The 20,490-nt window shown below is 42.3% G+C and overlaps 1 protein-coding gene across 2 annotated transcripts in view; it reads right to left on the bottom strand.

The window, feature by feature from the left end:
- The window catches only part of LOC126278111 (sister chromatid cohesion protein DCC1), a 127,594-nt gene that overhangs the window by 53,248 nt on the left and 53,856 nt on the right, over positions 1 to 20,490 (bottom strand). For both annotated transcript variants that reach the window (XM_049977992.1, XM_049977993.1), the window contains one exon: positions 18,468 to 18,636. In XM_049977992.1, coding sequence (XP_049833949.1) covers positions 18,468 to 18,636 — 169 coding nt within the window. The remainder of the gene's footprint in view (positions 1 to 18,467; positions 18,637 to 20,490) is intronic.

Here is a 20,490-nt window from a genome sequence, read left to right as displayed (position 1 = left end):
TGCCGCCCGCGTGGCGTTCTACCGGTGTCGTAAACAGCCCCATCAATCTTACCGGGCTTGGGCGGTGGAACTACACGGTCTGAGTAGGAAATGTCAGTTTGTCACGGACACTCATCATGAGTCTTATGCTGATTCAATGGTTAGGGATGCTATTCTACGGCTTGCTCCTGATGAAATTCGGCAATGTGCCCTACAACTGCCAAATCTGTCGTTGTCGGAAGTTCTAAGCATTGCTCATTCCTTTGAAGTGTCTCACGCTGCTGGCATGCAAATCGACACGTGGTGTGATGTCGGCGCTGTACAGTCAACTTTCGACACGGACAATTTGCCTGTTTCACAGGAGAATGAAGATGTAGCGGCGGTTGACTCGCGTAAACAATGTCGCGTTGGGCCGCAACACTCTCAGCGAAATCATCAACCACAGAAGCAGGTTCGTTCCGCACTTCCTTCTTGTCCACGTTGTTTCGTACAGCATGACAGGGCCGCGTATCCAAAACGTTGGGCCACGTGTAATTCATGTAGGAAAAAAGGCCACATTCCTTCTGTGTGTCAGTCCCCTAAAATTTCTGTCGACGAGGACGAGTCATCAAACATGGATGTTAACTGTGTGCTTTCTCAAACAAATAAGTTGTTTGCTACTGTTCGTGTTCTGGATAAAGAATTCGCATGCAAGTGGACACTGGCTTTGCAGTAACTCTCATTAATTCTCGCACATATTTACGTGAAATCTGAGAACTTATAATAAACATAAAATTCCTATCATTGGCCAGTTTGATGCTACCACTGCCTACATGTCCGTTGTTAGGCTCCTCACGTTTTATGTGGCGGATCATGCGGGCACTGAAAACCTTTTCAGTTATGATGCTTTCCAGTTGTTCGGGTTCTCCACTGATGATGATGTGCACCTCATATCTGAGGATATTCCGTATCAACAGCTGGATGGATTGTGTTCTGAATTTTCGTCCGTGTTCTCTGCTGGTCTGGGTGGTGCCAAGGATTTTGAAGCCCACATTACTCTTAAACCTACAGCTCGCCCTAAGTTTTTCCAGGCACGCCCTATTCCAGTGGCGTTGCGTGCACCTGTCAAGGCTGAGATAGACAGGTTAACAACTTCAGGGATTCTCCTTCCTGTTACCTCCATCAAATAGGCATCGCCAATCGTGGTAGTTTCTAAACCAAATGGGAGTGTGGGATTGTGTGGTGATTTTAAAGCCACTGTCAACGCTCAGAGCCTCATTAACACTTATCCTCTTCCCCATCCTGAGCAGTTATTTACCAAGCTCGCTGAGGGCCAGTTCTTTTCCAAATTTGACTTATCGGAGGCGTACCATCAGTTGCTGTTGGACGCTTCTTCCAAGGAATTTCTCGTCATCAACACTCCTTGTGGGTTGTATCAGTACCAGCGGTTACCATTTGGCGTCGCTAGTGCGCTGGCCATTTTTCAGCGGTTTTTGGAACAGCTCACAGCTTCCGTTCCCGGCTGCATAAACTATCTGGATGACATTGTTGTCACGGGGGCCTCCACTGAGGAGCACCTTCACAATTTGCGTTCACTGTTTCGGGTTTTGCATTCGGCTGGGTTGAGGTGCAATCTGGACAAGTCACAGTTCTTCCAACCCTCCATTGTGTATCCTGGTTTCCACTTGTCCCGTGAGGGTATACGTCTGCTACGTCAGCACGTTGGGGCCATTAACGCTCTACCCCGGCTGTCTAAGGTCAAAGAACTTCAGGCGTTTCTAGGCAAGATTGCTTATTATCACAAATTCATTCCATCTGCGGCGGCGGTAGCTCATCCTCTGCATCAGCTGTTACGCAAAAACGTCCCTTTCTGTTGGTCCGACGAGTGTGAGCAGGCTTTTGTCCGCCTGAAGGCTCATTTGTAGTCGGCGCCTTGTCTTGCCACATTCCGTCCGCGTCAGCACTTGGTTCTGGCAACTGACGCATCACAGTACGGCCTAGGGGCTGTTCTCGCCCATCGGTATGAGGATGGGTCGGAACGACTCATCGCCTATGCTTCCAAGACCCTCAACAATGCGCAACGGCGTTACTCTCAAATCGAAAAGGAGGCACTCGCTGTCATTTATGCTCTAAAAATGTTCAGCATTTTTTAGTATGTTTCTAAGTTTCACCTCATCACCGACCACAAGCCGCTGGTCTCTGTGTTCAGCCCATCGGCGATTGTCGCGATTGCCGATGGGCCCCAACCAGGTTTTCAATCGTCAAGAACTACTCTGTTTCCACACTGATGAGGAAGAATGTTGTGCGGTCGAGGGTTTTCCACTTACAGGTTCGCAGGTTGTGTCGGCTACTGCAGGACCCGGTCCTGCGTCAGGTGATCGGTTTTGTTCAACGGGGTTGGCTGGACAGGACCGAGGGCCGGACATCAGATCCTCTTCGCAACTACCGTACCTTGCGCCTTCGTCTGTCTGTTCGTGATGGTGTTGTTCTTCTGGCCACGGATGGCGTATCTCCACAGGTCGTGGTGCCAGCCTCTCTTTGCAAAGATGTTCTCGGACTAAGTCCCTGGCCCGCAGGCACGTTTATTGGCCCGGTATTGATTCGGACATTGCCCACATGGTTGCTGTGTGTGGTCAGTGTGCTCAACAACTGGCTGCATCTCGTACAATGCCCTCTCTGTGGCCTGATCCGGCACAGCCGTGGGAACGGGTGCACGCTGACTTTGCCGGCCCCTTCCTCGGTACTTCTTGGCTACTGTTGATTGACGCCTTCTCTAAGTTTCCGTTTGTTGTTCGATGTCTGTCGCCCACCACTACGGCGACGACACTGGCTTTGTCCAAAATCTTTGCGCTAGAAGGTCTTCCATCCACGATCGTCACGGACAATGGCCCTCAGTTCTCTTCGCAGGCCTTCCATGATTTTTGTACTCGACAAGGGATTCATCATGTTACAGCACCGCCCTTCCATCCGCAAGCAAATGGGGAGGTCGAGCGCCTTGTCCACACTTTCAAAAGCCAGATGAAAAAATTCCTTAGTGATTTTTTCACAGATGACGCTCTGCTGCAATTTCTGAGTTCTTATCGCTTCACGCCTCTGGGTGATCGCAGCCCTGCTGAACTCTTGCATGGCTGCCAACCGCGCACTCTACTGCACCTGCTTCACCCTGTCAGGCCTTGTGCTGTGTCCCCTAGTGCGGGAAAATACTCGGCAGGTGCCGACGTGTGGGCACGAGGGTATGGATCTCGCCCTAAATGGATTCCAGGGATGGTCAAGGCTCTTTGCGGCCACCGGGTTTGTGAAATACGTACGGACGACGGCACGGTTGTTCGCCATTATGACCAGATGCGCCCACGAGTGGTCACGCTGGTGCCACCACCCCTTCCCTCGCCTCCACCAGCCCGAGAAGCTAGGCCTGTCGCTGCTGCCGATCTACCATACGTGTTGATGCAGCCGATGTCGCTACCGCTACCGAGTACGCCGGAACCGGCCCCAGTCACAACGCCGCCTTCTCTGGGACCCATCTCGTTGGAGCACACCCCCAGGTCCACGACACCTACTGCTCCGGAGTTTTCACCCATCATCTCATCCAGGAGGCACGTTCCACACACAAGCTTCCGTCCTGGACATTTTCAACCATACTCTCGTGTCTCTCCGCGGGATCTTCTCGGGGCCTCACAAGAGGCCATGGATGTCTCCACACTGTCCATGTCTCCAAGGAAGTGAGTGTGAGTGTTTTTTTTTCCCAAGGGGGAAAAGTGTTGTGACAGTGCCATGACAGAACGCACAAAAGGCGATAGAGGCACTCCGCAACTCGGCTGAGCGCGGAAGCGCCACCTACCTACGAACGGCACCGTCCGCATGTCACGGCACGGCAGTCAAATAAGAGATACTGAGTTCTTATCATGTAACCAGCTATTGTTTCTAAGTGAGTGTCTTTGAATATCCATGCAATTATTGGTGATTAACGGTTATAACAATAATGTAATTGAATAGATAAAAAATCTACTCACCAAGCAGTGGCAAGTGTTTCCTTGTCATACTGAATGGTAAGTCTCCCCTGACCCGGAGGTTCTGGCTGACGTTTCCGATCTCTACCCTTTTCCTAACCTTCTCCAGTTCCTTTCCCTCCACCCCTCTTCCTTCCCCTTCAGCCCTCCTGCCGGAAGAAGGAGCCACTGGCTCCGAAAGTTTGCAGACGTAAAACCTTTTTTTAAATGTGTGTTCTCCTGCCGCCATTTGGTGAGTAGATTTTTGATCTATCCAATTATATTATATTGTCAAACAGATGTTTCTTAATTTTATCATGCACTTAGCACTGTCAGCTGATTTTAGCACATAGCTCTTTCACAAGTGCTTCAAAAATTAAAGCACTTCACAGGCACTGGAATAATGTGGGAATGTGGACAAAACTCTCCCATAGGGAATGCAGATGGAGTTATGATTTTTTACACACAGATAATTTTGGAGGTACAGCAAACCTAAGACTGTATTCTACTGACAGAACACTTAGAAGATACAACAGATCCACTTAAGAGACTGTATACACTACACTTGTTTGCCCTCTGCTAGAGTATTGCTGTGTGGTATGGGATTCTTACCACCTAGGGTTGACGGAGTATGTCATAAAGTTCAAAGAAGGACAGCTCATTTTGTATTATCATGAAACAGTTGACAGAGTGTGAGATATGGCATGTAAGTTGAAATAACAATCATTAAATAAAAGGGATTTTTTTGGTGGGGTGAGATCTTTTCACAAAATTCGAATCTCCAACTTTCTCCACTGAATGCAAAAATATTTTGTTGATGCCCACCTCCTTAGGGAAATATCATCATAAAAAATAAGAGAAATCTGAGCTCATATGGAAAGATTTAAATGTTTGTTTTTAGCATGCACTGTTTTGGAGTGGAATGGTAAAGGAATAGGGAAGTTGTCATGGACCCTCTTTCAGGCCACACTTAAGTGTGAATTTCAGAGTAGTCGTATACTTGTAGAAGTAAATGAATTGATTGTGGCCACAAAATCAGCTGACAGTGAAAACTGTGCATTCAGTGCAGCTAGTCTTCACCCAGTGAGTGCTGCTGTCTTCAGACATAATTCAAAAGGCACAAGATCAATAACAATTGCAGAGCAATGTTTTAATCATAAATTGGGCATTGATGTTGTTGTCATCATCAGTTTGAAGACTGGTTTGATACAGCTTGTGAGATCACAATTGCCGCAACTCGACTGATTCGCAAACAAACACAATCTCTGTGAGGTGAAACAATATGCAGCTTAGCATCTCTGGGCTCAACAGTGAGTTTTACATTGGTCTGATTTTGAGTGTGTGCCAGTGTGACAGTAGTTAATTTGGAGTCTTTACATGTGATTGATTGTGAACACTCATTCAGAGGAAGTATTCGATTGAAAGACAATTAGGGTACTGAATTTTATGACGATGTCTCGACAGAAATTCACAAGTAGGGGATGTCATCCAAGATTGAAGCATTCATAAAATTTACACGTTTATTAGAAGGCCATGGCATGCTTTTGTTCCTGTAATTCAGTAACAACTTTTGATGAAGCATATAATAAACTGATAGTGGCGTCTCAATCATTGTGCTTAATGAACACCACCCAAGCAATTATCAAATAATACTAATAATGAAACAAAGCATAGTTAGCAAGGGGAGGACAATTAATGAAGTGAGAAACAAGAAGGGACATCACAATAGGTGACCCTATCTTCGGAGACACTGAGACAACACAACTACAGCAAATGGATAATGTGCAGCAGTCCAGCACAGTGGTGCGTCATTTTGCTAACAACAACATTTGAAATGGGTAATATTTTGTGAGCTATAAACTGTGAATAAATGTGACTTTGAAACAACAGGCTACCCTTAACAAGCACAAACAGTGAAGATACTACCACGAATGTAGGAGACATCAGCATGCAGGACAAATCATCCACAAAGTTTGGGACCTTGGAAGCCATGGCACATCACTAAAATGGAAAATGACCCTGCCTCGAAATGTATGACAAACCATGTCCACAGCTCATGTGCAGTGTGTCAAGGGCGGCACCATCGTGTTGAAAATAAACGTGTGTGTGTGTGTGTGTGTGTGTGTGTGTGTGTGTGTGTGTGCGTGCGTGCAGGGGGGGAAGGGGGGGCAAGGGGGGGGAAGGGGGGGGAAGGGGGGGGAAGTAGGGGGAAAAGGGGGGGGGGGGGGAAGGACCAATGACGACAAAATTGCTAACTGCACATCACACCATCACATACTTTGCACGAAATGGTGTTTTGTGAATGATGTGCAGATTCCCAGAATCCCTGTAATAGAAATTTTGCTTTTTAACCTTCCCACTAAAATTAAATGAACCTCATCACTCATGATGATTATCGCGTCTTCACTGTATTGAAGCAGCACTTGCCTCTAGACAGCAAAGTCTTCTTGTTATTCATATACATATTATATGCCGCAGATGAAATGTTAAGTCTTTCTTCAAAATTGCGTGCACCTGTTCACTACTTAACATTAACTGACAAGTATGTTATCTCGCAGACCACTCTGGCCTCCGCACCAATGCCTGTCTCGCCATCTCGATGTTTTCTGGCCTCCTTGTATTATTCTTATGGCCAAGGAGCTGCTTCTTTACAATAATTCCTGTTGTCCTGAGACTGGGAACATACCTGAGAATTGCATTGTGGCTGGGAAAAGTACTTTGATGTCTATGGCTGAAATGAGCATGAAAAAGCTGCTTCACTGCTGTGACCATCTCAGCATTTCGAACACACGCTTCACACAAAAAAATGCGTTAATCATGGAGTCAAATAGCCAGAGCACTGCTGAATGCTCCCCCAATCCTAATCTCTTCGAAAACATCCAGTTCTCGTTGGTCACCCAGTATGATAACCGCAGGAAAAATTACAATGGACAGTTGAGGTAGCCTTACAAATTCCAGGGGAATGACAATCATGAAACTTATGGTTGACTGCCACAATGTAGAATAGATGCTGATGCATTTCTGTTTCGGGATTCACAGGAAAACTGATTTTAGTTTTGGCTGTGAGCCACTGACACTGAATGTACAGACACAGATACTCAAGCAAAATTAAATATGTATGCATAACTGGCTGAGATAATAAAGCAGCAGTTGAGAGAGATGTTGTTGTTGTATCACAAAGATGTATTTTCATCCTGGACTAATGAAACAATCTATTTGCAAATTAAAACATTATGAAGCATTTCTATAAAATGTTACTCAGTGCCGTCAGCCATGAAGCCTGCCATTTACCGAGAGATTCAGAGAACGCTAGATGCAGGAATCACCGAGCATCAGAGAGTGAGTAAAGCAGTCCCACCCCTCCAGTAATGAAGCAAAACGGGACTGTCAAATTGCATTAGACATCAGAGCAATCAACAGGATGAGTCTTCCCTAAAGGGATCAAATCAGGAATTTAAAGGAATTGTTACAGTGATTTAATGGTGTCAAGTATTTGAGCAGTTAGACCTCACAGGCAGTCACCTGCAAACTTTGCTGTGCCCAGAGTGCCAAAAAGAGTGTTTCTACCAATGCCGAGAGCTACCAAATTAAGATAACCCCATTTGATTTGAATGTATTGTCTACTGCCTTTATGAGAGCATCTGATCAGTTTTTAGAACCAGAACTACTTAAGTCAATTACTGCCTATGTGGACGACGTTCTAATTCGTTCACCGTCACGAGAGAAACACCAACATCTTATATCGTGTCATAAGTGCGTAAACAGCGTAAGTGCGTAAACAGCGCAAAGTTGTGGTTTGGAAAGAAGCAAACTGTATTTCTTGGAAATGTGATTACCCAAAAAGGGATCAAACCTGATTCACAAAAGATAAGGCAAGTGAGAACTCCTCAGCATAGACATATTTAGGATTCACTGGGTTTTACTGTTCTTTCCTCCCCAGACACAGTTCATCATCACGAGAGTTCTGTGGCTGTCACTGTCATTTCGTCATTTCTTGTTTGATTTGAGAATTGAGTGAGGGGAGACAAGTCAGTAAGCCTACGTATGTATGGTGGTTTCTCCAATACTGTCATGGTGTGTTTGTAGGAGAAAATATGTCCCTTGAATATTCTTGTAACATATGCTTTCAATAGTATAGCATACACCCTTCCATGATGCTCTGTTACTTACTAAATGAACCCATGACGTAATTTGCTGCTTTTCTTTCTCATCTGTTAACACCTTTGCAAGAAAAAACTTCGATCCGTTTGGAGAGAGGTGGCTACCAGTGATTCCTACACACATGCACGTTCTACAGAAATTCCATGACATACCTGAGGCTGGACATTTAGGGTTTAATAAGTCATACAATAGAATCTGCAACAGATTTTTCTGGCCAGGTTTATTTAGGAGTGTCCATCACTATGTGTTGCACTGCCGAGAGTGCCAGAGGAGAAAGGGAGTTCCACAGAAACCACCTGGCCGACTCATACCAATTCCACCAGCCGAAACGCCTTTCCAGAGTGTTGGGATTGACCTCCTCAGACAATTTCCAACGTCTGCTAGTGGCAATAGATGGATTATTGTTTGCACTTGTAAGCGTACAGTACCCTTACGTAGTATCGATTATGCACTATGCAGAGATCATACATTGTTTAAGAAACGACTGCAGTGCAGTCAACAATGTGCGGGTGGGTAAGCAGTAGTCGAGTGTTGGAGTCCGGGTGTGAGAGGCTAGAGAGAGAGGTTGCTCGGTAGCGAGGCCGGAGATGAGTGGCAGAATGGCACACAGTGTTTGATGTTCATAAATGTTTATAAATTGAGTGATTTAATTAATGAATTCCAGCATTTAAGAAAGGAGACGTTATCATTCAGTAGTTTTCACAATAACGGAAGTGGACAACAATGAGTCTCATGACAAAGAGGAAAGATATATATTATGCTAAAATAATTAAAATATAACTTCACCTACAGCATATGCGAATAATATAGTTCGTTGCTAAACTGGGAGGAGGTTACACACTTATTATCTGACATGCTATGCCATTACAAAAGGTGTGAAAACGGCCAAAGCATTCGAGGGACCCAAATTCAATCGTAGAAGACACTGTATTAAAACATGGTGCCCCAGCGTCGTTAATTAGATTGAGGGAAAGTTTTTCTATAGAATCTTATGACAGAGATAAACCGTCGGTGCAACATTAATCACATGACGACTGCCTAGCACCTGGAAACTAACGAGCTTACTGAAAGCCTTATTAAGACCTGGGCCAATATGCTAGCAATGTTCGTCAATGTTGAGCAGAGCAATTGGGATAAGGTGCTGCCTTTCGTGATGTTTGCCAACAACACTGCCAAACAGGACACCACAGGATTTACACCATTTTTCCTCGTGCATGGGCGTGATGCGACGACTACGATGGACACTGTGTTTCCATTACATCCTGATGACATGGACGATGACTACATCAGTCAGGTGTTAACCAGAGCCGAGGATGCTCGGCAGTTAGCTCCACTCCGCATGCTGCAGGCTCAAGAAAATGATTGCCGAAGGTATGATGCGAACCACCACCCTGTTGTCTACCAGCCTGGTGACTTCGTTTGGACCATCACTCCTGTTCGGAAGGTTGGTCTCTCTGAGAAGTTCCTCAGGCACTACTTTGAACCTTATAAGGTTGTAAGACAGTTGTCTGATGTTACTTATGAAGTTGAAGATTTGGACCCTGACACAAGACGACGAAAGATCAGAGATACAGTCCACGTCCTTCATATGAAGCCCTAAAAGGATCCTGCAACCCAGGGTAAATTCGAATATCCAGTGACAGGCAACAAGCGGAAAGGTAATGAAGAACGCAGTGGCAAGGGAAGTTCTAAGAAGATCACCGCCAGGGCAAACATCAGTCATCGGGAGTCGGAGTATGCAGAACCGATGACTCGTTACCCGACAAGAAGGACATAACACCAAGACACTGTTCTCTTAAGGAAGGAGCAATGTCGCAGAACAAGCCGAGTCGCGCTCATGAGTTCAAAACTCACCTAAACTGAAAAATTTTAATTTCTATATTTGGTTCGAGTACATGCAAGAAGTATCCACAAATGGCAAGAATCATTGTACTGGAATGTTCTGTAGCTGTATATATACCGTACGTGTTCTGGCTGGAAGCAGTTCGCTCCACACTCTTCTATGTGCAAGTGCTGAATAAACCTTCGTTACGTGTTTGTCATTCATCTACTTGCACATTCCACTATGTGACAATATTATGTAGGACCTATCAATTAACAAAAGCATTTTCACAAATATGATAAAGTTCAAAAGTCAAGGAATAAGTAGCTAACTCGGAGAAAATGTTTTTCCCTAATTCATGTAATATTCCTAAAATCTATAAATATCTTCTACTACACATTTTGCTGCCTATATCCTCCCTCAGCATTCACGCTACATCCATACTAAACTTCATCAAAATCGATTCACTTTAAATTGTGTCTTTTTTCATGATCCGATTCGGATGAAATAAAGCCTGTACATTATCCCAAGCTATGCACACGTTACTTGAGGAAACCCCATAAAAATGGGTCATTTTTGGAGATTAGTGAGTTCAAACAGACAGACATGACAGTTTTACAGATATATTATTAGTATGGCTGTGTTTCTTCAGTTTCAGAACTTTTATAATGTCTACCTATTAACATTCACCTTATACCACAACCATTCCAACATTCTGTTCAAGAACTCTACTCTTGGTTCTTCAACATGTATAGCTTTGGATGCCACTGCATATGAAAAGTATTTTGAAATTCTCTAGCACTAGGAACAATCCTCAACAAATTGAGGTATGGTGAAGCCCACAGCTATTAACTTTACAAACACTTCATTGTTCCCAGACATCTTTCGCAGTGGCATCCTTGTTGTTGTTGTTGTTTTTGTTGTGGTCTTCAGTCCCGAGACTGGTTTGATGCAGCTCTCCATGCAACTCTATCCTGTGCACGCTTCTTCATCTCCCAGTACCTACTGCAACCTACATCCTCCTGAATCTGCTTAGTGTATTCATCTCTTGGTCTCCCTCTACGATTTTTACCCTCCACGCTGCCCTCCAATACTAAATTGGTGATCCCTTGATGCCTCAGAACATGTCCTACCAACCGATCCCTTCTTCTGGTCAAGTTGTGCCACAAACTTCTCTTCTCCCCAATCCTATTCAATACTTCCTCATTAGTTATGTGATCTACCCATCTAATCTTCAGCATTCTTCTGTAGCACCATATTTCGAAAGCTTCTATTCTCTTCTTGTCTAAACTATTTATCATCCATGTTTCACTTCCATACATGGCTACACTCCATATAAATACTTTCAGAAAAGACTTCCTGACACTTAAATCTATACTCGATGTTAACAAATTTCTCTTCTTCAGAAACGCTTTCCTTGCCATTGCCAGTCTACATTTTATATCCTCTCTACTTCGACCATCACCAGTTATTTTACTTCCTAAACAGCAAAACTCCTTTACTACTGTAAGTGTCTCATTTCCTAATCTAATTCCCTCAGCATCACCCGAATTAATTCGACTATATTCCATTATCCTCGTTTTGCTTTTGTTGATGTTCATCTTATATACTCCTCTCAAGACACTGTCCATTCCATTCAACTGCTCTTCCAAGTCCTTTGCTGTCTCTGACAGAATTACAATGTCATCGGCGAACCTCAAAGTTTTTATTTCTTCTCCATGGATTTTAATACCTACTCCGAATTTTTCTTTTGTTTCCTTTACTGCTTGCTCTATATACAGATTGAATAACATCGGGGAGAGGCTACAACCCTGTCTCACTCCCTTCCCAACCACTGCCTCCCTTTCATGCCCCTCGACTCTTATAACTGCCATCTGGTTTCTGTACAAATTGTAAATAGCCTTTCGTTCCCTGTGTTTTACCCATGCCACCTTTAGAATTTGAAAAAGAGTATTCCAGTCAACATTGTCAAAAGCTTTCTCTAAGTCTACAAATGCTAGAAACGTAGGTTTGCGTTTCCTTAATCTTTCTTCTAAGATAAGTCGTAACGTCAGTATTGCCTCATGTGTTCCAGTATTTCTACGGAATCCAAACTGATCCTCCCTGAGGTCGGCTTCTACTAATTTTTCCATTCGTCTGTAAAGAATTCGTGTTAGTATTTTGCATCTTTGACTTATTAAACTGATTGTTCAGTAATTTTCACATCTGTCAACACCTCCTTTCTTTGGGATTGGAATTATTATATTCTTCTTGAAGTCTGAGGGTATTTCGCCTGTTTCACACATCTTGCTCACCAGGTGGTAGAGTTTTGTCAGGACTGGCTCTCCCAAAGCCGTCAGAAGTTCCAATGGAATGTTGTCTACTCCGGGGGCCTTGTTTCAACTCAGGTCTTTCAGTGCTCTGTCAAACTCTTCATGCAGTATCGTATCTCCCATTTCATCTTCATCTACATCCTCTTCCATTTCCATAATATTGTCCTCAAGAACATTGCCCTTGTATAGACACTATATACTCCTTCCACCTTTCTGCTTTCCCTTCTTTGCTTAGAATTTGGTTTCCATCTGAGCTCTTGATGTTCATAGATGTGGTTCTCTTTTCTCCAAAGGTCTCTTTAATTTTTCTGTAGGCAGTATCTATTTTACCCCTAGTGAGATGTGCCTCTACATCCATACATTTGTCCTCTAGCCATCCCTGCTTAGCCATTTTGCACTTCCTGTCAATCTCATTTCTGAGACATTTGTATTGCTTTTTGCTTGCTTCATTTATTGCATTTTAATATTTTCTCCTTTCATCAATTAAATTCAATATTTCTTCTGTTACCCAATGATTTATACTAGCCCTCGTCTTGTTACCTAGTTGATCCTCTGCTGCGTTCACTACTTCATCCCTCAAAGCTACCCATTCTTCTTCTACTGTATTTCTTTCCGCCATTCCTGACAATTGTTCCCTTATGCTCTTCCTGAAACTCTGTACAACCTCTGGTTTTTTCAGTCTATCCAGGTCCCATCTCCTTCAATTCCCACCTTTTTGCAGTTTCTTCAGTTTTAATCTACAGGTCATAACCAATAGATTGTGGTCAGAGTCCATATCTGCTCCTGGAAAAGTCTTACAATTTAAAACCTGGTTCCTAAATCTCTATCTTACCATTATATAATCTATCCGATACCTTTTAGTATCTCCAGGGTTCTTCCATGTATACAACCTTCTTTCATGATTCTTAAACCAAGTGTTAGCTCTGACTAAGTTGTGCTCTGTGCAAAATTCTACCAGGCGGCTTCCTCTTTCATTTCTTAGCCCCAATCCATATCCACCTACTACGTTTCCTTCTCTCAGTTTTCCTACACTCGAATTCCAGTCACCCATGACTATTAAATTTTCATCTCCCCTCACTATTTCTTTTATTTCATCGTACATTTCTTCAATTTCTTCATCATCTGCAGAGCTAGTTGGCATATAAACTTTTAGTACTGTGAGCTTCATATCTACCTTGGCCACAATAATGCGTTCACTATGCTGTTGGGTAGTAGCTTATCCGCAGTCCTATTTTCCTATTCATTATTAAACCTATTCCTGCATTACCCCTATTTGATTTTGTGTTTATAACCCTGTAGTCACCTGACCAGAGGTCTTGTTCCTCCTGCTACCGAACTTCACTAATTCCCACTATATCTAACTTTAACCTGTCCATTTCCCTTTTTAAATTTTGTAACCTACCTGCCCGATTAAGGGATCTGACATTCCACGCTCCGATCCGTAGAATGCCAGTTTTCTTCCTCCTGATAACGACATCCTCTTGGGTAGTCCCCGCCCGGAGATCCGAATGGTGGACTATTTTACCTCCGGAATATTTTAGCCAAGAGGACGCCATCATCATTTAATCATACAGTAAAGCTGCATGCCCTGGGGAAAAATTATGGCTGTAGTTTCCCCTTGCTTTCAGCCGTTCGCAGTACCAGCACAGCAAGGCCGTCTTGGTTATTGTTACAAGGCCAGATCAGTCAATCATCCAGACTGTTGCCCTTGCAACTACTGAAAAGGCTGCTGCCCCTCTTCAGGAACCACACGTTTGTCTGGCCTGTCAACAGATACCCCTCCGTTGTGGTTGTACCTACGGTATGGCTATCTGTATCGCCTCACGCAAGCCTCCCCACCAACGGCAAGGTCCATGGGGGGAGGGTGGCATCCTTATACAGAAGATTCTCGGTGTCCTACACCAATTCCCTACTCCAACTATGAATTAAAACTCAATCTTTCAAGAATTAATGTAAATCTTTCAAGAATTAATGTAAATCTTTCAAGAATTAATGTGAATCTCCCGAGAATTAATGTGAATCTCCCGAGAATTAATGTGAATCTCCCGAGAATTAATGTGAATCTCCCGAGAATTAATGTGAATCTCCCGAGAATTAATGTGAATCTCCCGAGAATTAATGTAAATCTCCCGAGAATTAATGTAAATCTCCCGAGAATTAATGTAAATCTCCCGAGAATTAATGTGAATCTCCCGAGAATTAATGTGAATCTCCCGAGAATTAATGTGAATCTCCCGAGAATTAATGTGAATCTCCCGAGAATTAATGTGAATCTCCCGAGAATTAATGTGAATCTCCCGAGAATTAATGTGAATCTCCCGAGAATTAATGTAAATCTCCCGAGAATTAATGTAAATCTCCCGAGAATTAATGTAAATCTCCCGAGAATTAATGTAAATCTCCCGAGAATTAATGTAAATCTCCCGAGAATTAATGTAAATCTCCCGAGAATTAATGTAAATCTCCCGAGAATTAATGTAAATCTCCCGAGATCAGATATACTGTAGTTTCATGCCTACCAAAGACAAAAGTAATCAGGATGTTTTATTTCAGAATGGAAATGGCTGGAACACAAAAATTCACCACTATTTCTTTTTTATGTCTGAGCAACATGACATCACGCTGCTTCAAGTGGGATAGAAATCTTTATGTTCAGTTCATACCAGTTCTTTATCTGTCTTTTTGCAACACCAGTGACTGCATTAGATTAAGAGCATGCTAAGTCAGTGTTACTATTTTCATAGCATTCTCATTTGGTTATCTCCAGTAAGCATTGATCAATTCTGACCAGTTCTGAAATAACTAGCACAGTATGAAAAAGTACTTTTCCCGCCTTCTTGACCATCAGACGCACAGTTCGGATCTACGGAAAATAGTATGTTCTGACTTAAGTATCACATAAACATAACTGCCCTCATGAACTATGGACCTTGCTGTTGGTGGGGAGGCTTGCGTGCCTCAGCGACACAGATAACCGTACCGTAAGTGCAACTACAACGGAGGGGTATCTGTTGACAAGACCAAACTAACAAGGGGTCCTGAAGAGGGGCAGCAGCCTTTTCAGTAGTTGCCGGGGCAACAATCTGGATGATTGACTGATCTGACTTTTTTAACACTAACCAAAACAGCCTTGCTGTGCTGGTACTGTGAACGGTTGAAAGCAAGGGGAAACTACAGCCGTAAATTTTCCTGAGGGCATGCAGTTTTACTGCATGGTTAAGTGATGATGGCCGCCTCTTGAGTAAAATACTGATGCCTCAGAACATGTCCTACCAACCGATCCCTTCTTCTAGTAAAGTCAGGCCACAAATTCCTCTTCTCCCCCATTCTATTCAATACCTCATTATTAGTTACATAATCTACCCATCGTGCTGCATTATTGTGGCCAAGATAGATACGAAGCCCACGCCTACCACAGTAGTACAAGTTTATATGCTAACTAGCTCCGCAGATGACTAAGAGATTGATGAAATGTAAGATGAGATCAAAGAAATTATTCAGATAGTGAAGGGAGATGAAAAATTTAATCGTCACAGTTGACTGGAATTTGACAGTAGGAAAAGGAAGAGAAGGAAACATAGTAGGTGAATATGGAAAGGGGGTAAGAAATGAAAGAGGAAGCCGCCTGGTAGAATTTTGCGGAGAGCATAACTTAATAATAGCTAACACTTGGTTCAAGCATGAAAGAAGGTTGCATACATGGAAGAGGCCTGGAGATACTGGAAGGTTTCAAACAGATTATTTAATGGTAAGACAAGTGATTTAGGAACCAGGTTTTAAATTTTAAGACATTTCCAGGGGCAGATGTGGACTCTGGCCACGATCAATAGGTTATGAACTGTAGATTTAAACTGAAGAAACTGCAAAAAATAGGGACTTTAAGGATATGGGACTTGGATAAACTGAAAGAACCAGAGGTTGTACAGAGTTTCAGGGAGAGTATAAGGGAACAATTGACAGGAATGGGGGGAAAGAAATACAGTAGAAGAAGAATGGGTAGCTTAGGGGGATGAAATAGTGAAGGCAGCAGAGGATGAAGTAGGTAAAAAGTTGAGGGCTAGTAGAAATCCTTGGGTGACAGAATAAATACTGAATTCAATTGATGAAACGAGAATATATAAATGCAGTAAATGAAGCAGGCAAGAAGAAATACAAATGTCTCAAAATTGAGATCAACAGGAAGTGCAAAACGGTTAAACAGGGATGGCTAGACGACAAAGGTAATGATGTAGAGGGGTAAGATAGATACTGCCTACAGGACAATTAAAGAGACCTTTGGAGAAAAGGGAACCACTTGTATGTATATCAAGAGCTCAGATGGAAACCCAGTTCTAAGCAAAGAAGGGAAAGCAGAAAGGTGGAAGGAGTATATAGAGTGTCTATACAAGGGCAATGTTCTTGAGGACAATATTATGGAAATGGAAGAGGATGTAGATGAAGAGGAAATGGAAGATATGATGTTGCGTGAAGAGTTTGACAAAGCACTGAAAGACCTAAGTCGAAACAAAGCCCCCGGAGTAGACAACATTCCATTACAACTACTGACAGCCTTGGGAGAGCCAGCACTCACAAAACTCTACCATCTGGTGAGCAAGATGTACGAGACAGGTGAAATACCCTCAGACTTCAAGAAGAATATACTAATTCCAATCCCGTAGAAAGCAGGTGCTGACAGATGTGAAAATTACCGAACTATCAGTTTAATAAGTCACTGCTGAAAAACACTAACGCGAATTTTTTACAGACGAATGGAAGAACTGGTAGAAGCCGACCTCGGGGAAGTCTTCTGAAGTAAGAGTGATTTCAGGTGTGCCGCAGGGGAGTGTCGTAGGACCGTTGTTATTCACAACATACATAAATGACCTTGTGAATAACATCGGAAGTTCACTGAGGCTTTTTGCAAATGATGCTGTAGTATATTGAGAGGTTGTAACAATGGAAAATTCTACTGAAATGTAGGAGGATCTGCAATGAATTGACGCATGGTGCAGGGAATGACAATGGAATCTCAATGTAGAAAAGTATAATGTGCTGCGAATACAATATAGCCATAATATAGCATGTCAGCAACTGGAAGCAGTTAATTCCGTAAATTATCCGGGAGTAGGCATTAGGAGTGATTTAAAATGGAATGGCCATGTAAAATTAATCGTCGGTAAAGCAGATGCCAGACTAAGATTCATTGGAAGAATCCTAAGGAAATGCAATCCGAACACAGAGGAAATAGGTTACAGTACACTTTTTCGCCCACTGCTTGAATACTGTTTACTGGTGTGGGATCCGTACCAGATAGGGTTGATAGAGAGATAAGATCCAACAGAGAGCAGTGCACTTTGTTACACGATCAGTTAGTAATCGCGAAAGTGTTACGGAGATGATAGATAAACTCCAGTGGAAGACTGCAAGAGACACACAGTAGCTCGGTACTGGCTTTTGTTGAAGTTTCGCGAACATACCTTCACCAAGGAGTCAAGCAGTATATTACTCCCTCCAACGTATATCTCGCAAAGATACCATGAGGATAAAATCAGAGAGATTAGAGCCCACACAGGGGCATACCGACAATCTTTCTTTCCACAAACAATACAAGACTGGAATAGAAGGGAGAACCAATAGAGGTACTCCAAGTACCCTCCGGCACACACCGTCAGGTGGCTTGCAGAGTATGGATGTAGACGTAGATGCAAAAGATCAGTTTGTATTCCGTAGAAATGTTGGAACATGTGAGGCAATTCTGACCCTTCGACCTATCTTAGAAGATAGATTAAGGAAAGGCAAACCTATGTTTTTAGCATTTGTTTAGAGACAATGTTGACTAGAATACTCTCTTTCAAATTCTAAAGGTGGCAGGGGTAAAAACAGGGAGCGAAAGGCTATTTACAATTTGTACAGAAACCAGATGACAGTTATAAGAGTCGAGGGACATGAAAGGGAAGCAGTGGTTGGGAAAGGAGTGAGACAGGGTTGTAGTCACTCCCCGATGTTATTCAATCTGTATATTGACCAAGCAGTAAAGGAAACTAAAGAAAAATTCGGAGTAGGAATTAAAATCCCTGGAGTAGAAATAAAAATGTTACTGTGCCTTCAGTCTTCAGGTTCCACAGTAGAGTCACAGCATATGATATTACCACTGTATGAGATTTTCTTCCATCTTCCTCCTTACACATTATCTAAATTAAAAATGAGTGTATAACACAACATCATGGTAAAAGCTGGTGTTTCACTCACTTGACGCTCTTCCAAGATGCGATCATCCATATCAATGTCAGCATCATGTGACCAAGAGATCCCTGGAAGCAGCAACATAGAATTTGAAGTCTCTGCTTCCTTTATTTCAAATGTTTTGTTTTGTGTGCACAAAACAGCACTTTCTTCTTTCCCTCCGCGAAGAACTAAACTGAAAAGCAAAACAAAACAAAACAAAAAAAAAAAAATTGTAGATTACTAGGTAATAAATATGTTGAACAGGTGTGAAGAAAATAAGAGAATAACAAGCAAGTTACATTTTATAGAAAGTATAGATCATATGTTTCAAAGACGTAACTCAGGAATCACAAATAAAAGAACGATGATCATCAATGAATATGATAGTTTTTGCCATACAGGTGTCAACTTTAGATATGATGGTTCAGACGAAAATTTAGAGAAATCATTAATACTTAAAAATGGCGCATTTCACTTTTTTCCCCAAATGACATATATAGCATCCTGGCATTCCAACTGTATAAATCTTACAATCACCAATGTTACAGCAAAAAGTATTAAATACAATACTGTGAGTGAAAAAGGTCTGAAGCATTTTCCAGACACTTAACCCTCGAGCAGGTGCACTTTTATAAAGAAGTACAACAGTAGTGGTTTTTATGCCCTATCAATGCCTTAACCTTGAGCTATTGCACTGCTGCTTCCATGTATTCCACTACGGTTGACGATTTCTTGACAATTTTAAAGTGACTTCAGTTTCTTTGGTTAGCTTTCTCAGTTTGTTTTCTAAATTGTAAGCAACAAGGTGTCAAATGTTGTAAAAAGTACAATGACAGTTGCAAGCTTTGTACCAGCAGTCAATATGGAGAGGTAAGTATAATAAAAAGTTAACTATATTCATAGTTGTTTATTTTGTTTTATTGAACATTAAATGTTAATTTGGTTGTACTGGCATCTGAGATTACTTATTCATTTCATCTTGTTTGGTGTTTTATTTCAGTTTGAAGGATGCATCAGATGAGGAAATTCGCAAACTACTCTGAGAAAGTGATAATGAATTTTATCCAGACTTTTCAGACCTGGAAGAAAGTGAAGTGGATTTGAGTGATGCTAACACTGAATATGAGGACCATGACAGTGAATTTCAACTTGAAGGCGAGCGTGGTGAGGATCTAAAGAGACAGTAGATGTGCAGGAGTTCTTTATTCTAAAAGACAAAGTTATGCATTGGTGTAAAAGTGAGTGTGCTAAAACATCAAAACTCTAGAGAAAAAACACTGTGCAAGTTCTACTAGGTCCAAAGAGGAATGTGATGGATATAACTGATGAAATAGTGCTTTTCTGAAAATTGTATATAAATGCACAGCAAGACCCAAGACTCTCATGAATTTTGCACAAAAGAGATAATAAAGTGACATCAAGACACATAATGTTTGTTTGTTTGTTTGGGATTCTCTTTTTTATTGGAACAAGAAAAGGTCACGATGCTAATGTACTGGAACACTGGGCAGCAGATGTAACAGGAATGCAACTGTTTAGGGCTGCAGTGGCTTTCAAAAGGTTTTCATAGGATAATGCTGATAAGTTGCCTTCAATTCATACAGTATTGGACACTTTTGTTACTAACTGTCAAAGTTCTTACAGTCTGAGTAAATTCACCAAAACAGACAAAATGTGTCACCCTTTCAGAGGCTGCTGGGGATGGATTTAGTACATACCCAGCAAACCAGCTAAATATGAGATAAAAATGTTTGCACTATATATGCAAAAACATCTTATTACAGTAATCTGGGAGTTTACTGCAGCATACAACCAGAAGAGCAATATCAGGTGTCTAATGCTCCTGAGAACATTGTGAAAAGACTTGTGTTGCCTCTATAAAATTATAATTGGAGTGTTGCAACTGATGATTGGAACACAAGTTACTTCCTTTCTGAATATCTGCTGCAGAAGAAAATCACCTGCATTGGTAAAATCGGGAAGAACAGGCATGAAATTCCTCCAGGATTTCTCCCAAGCAAAACAAGAGAAACGAAGTGTAATGTTT

This window comes from Schistocerca gregaria, chromosome 6 (genome assembly GCF_023897955.1).
Source record: "Schistocerca gregaria isolate iqSchGreg1 chromosome 6, iqSchGreg1.2, whole genome shotgun sequence".
Classification (NCBI taxonomy): Eukaryota; Metazoa; Arthropoda; class Insecta; order Orthoptera; family Acrididae; genus Schistocerca; species Schistocerca gregaria.
This window is presented reverse-complemented; position numbering and strand designations above follow the sequence as displayed.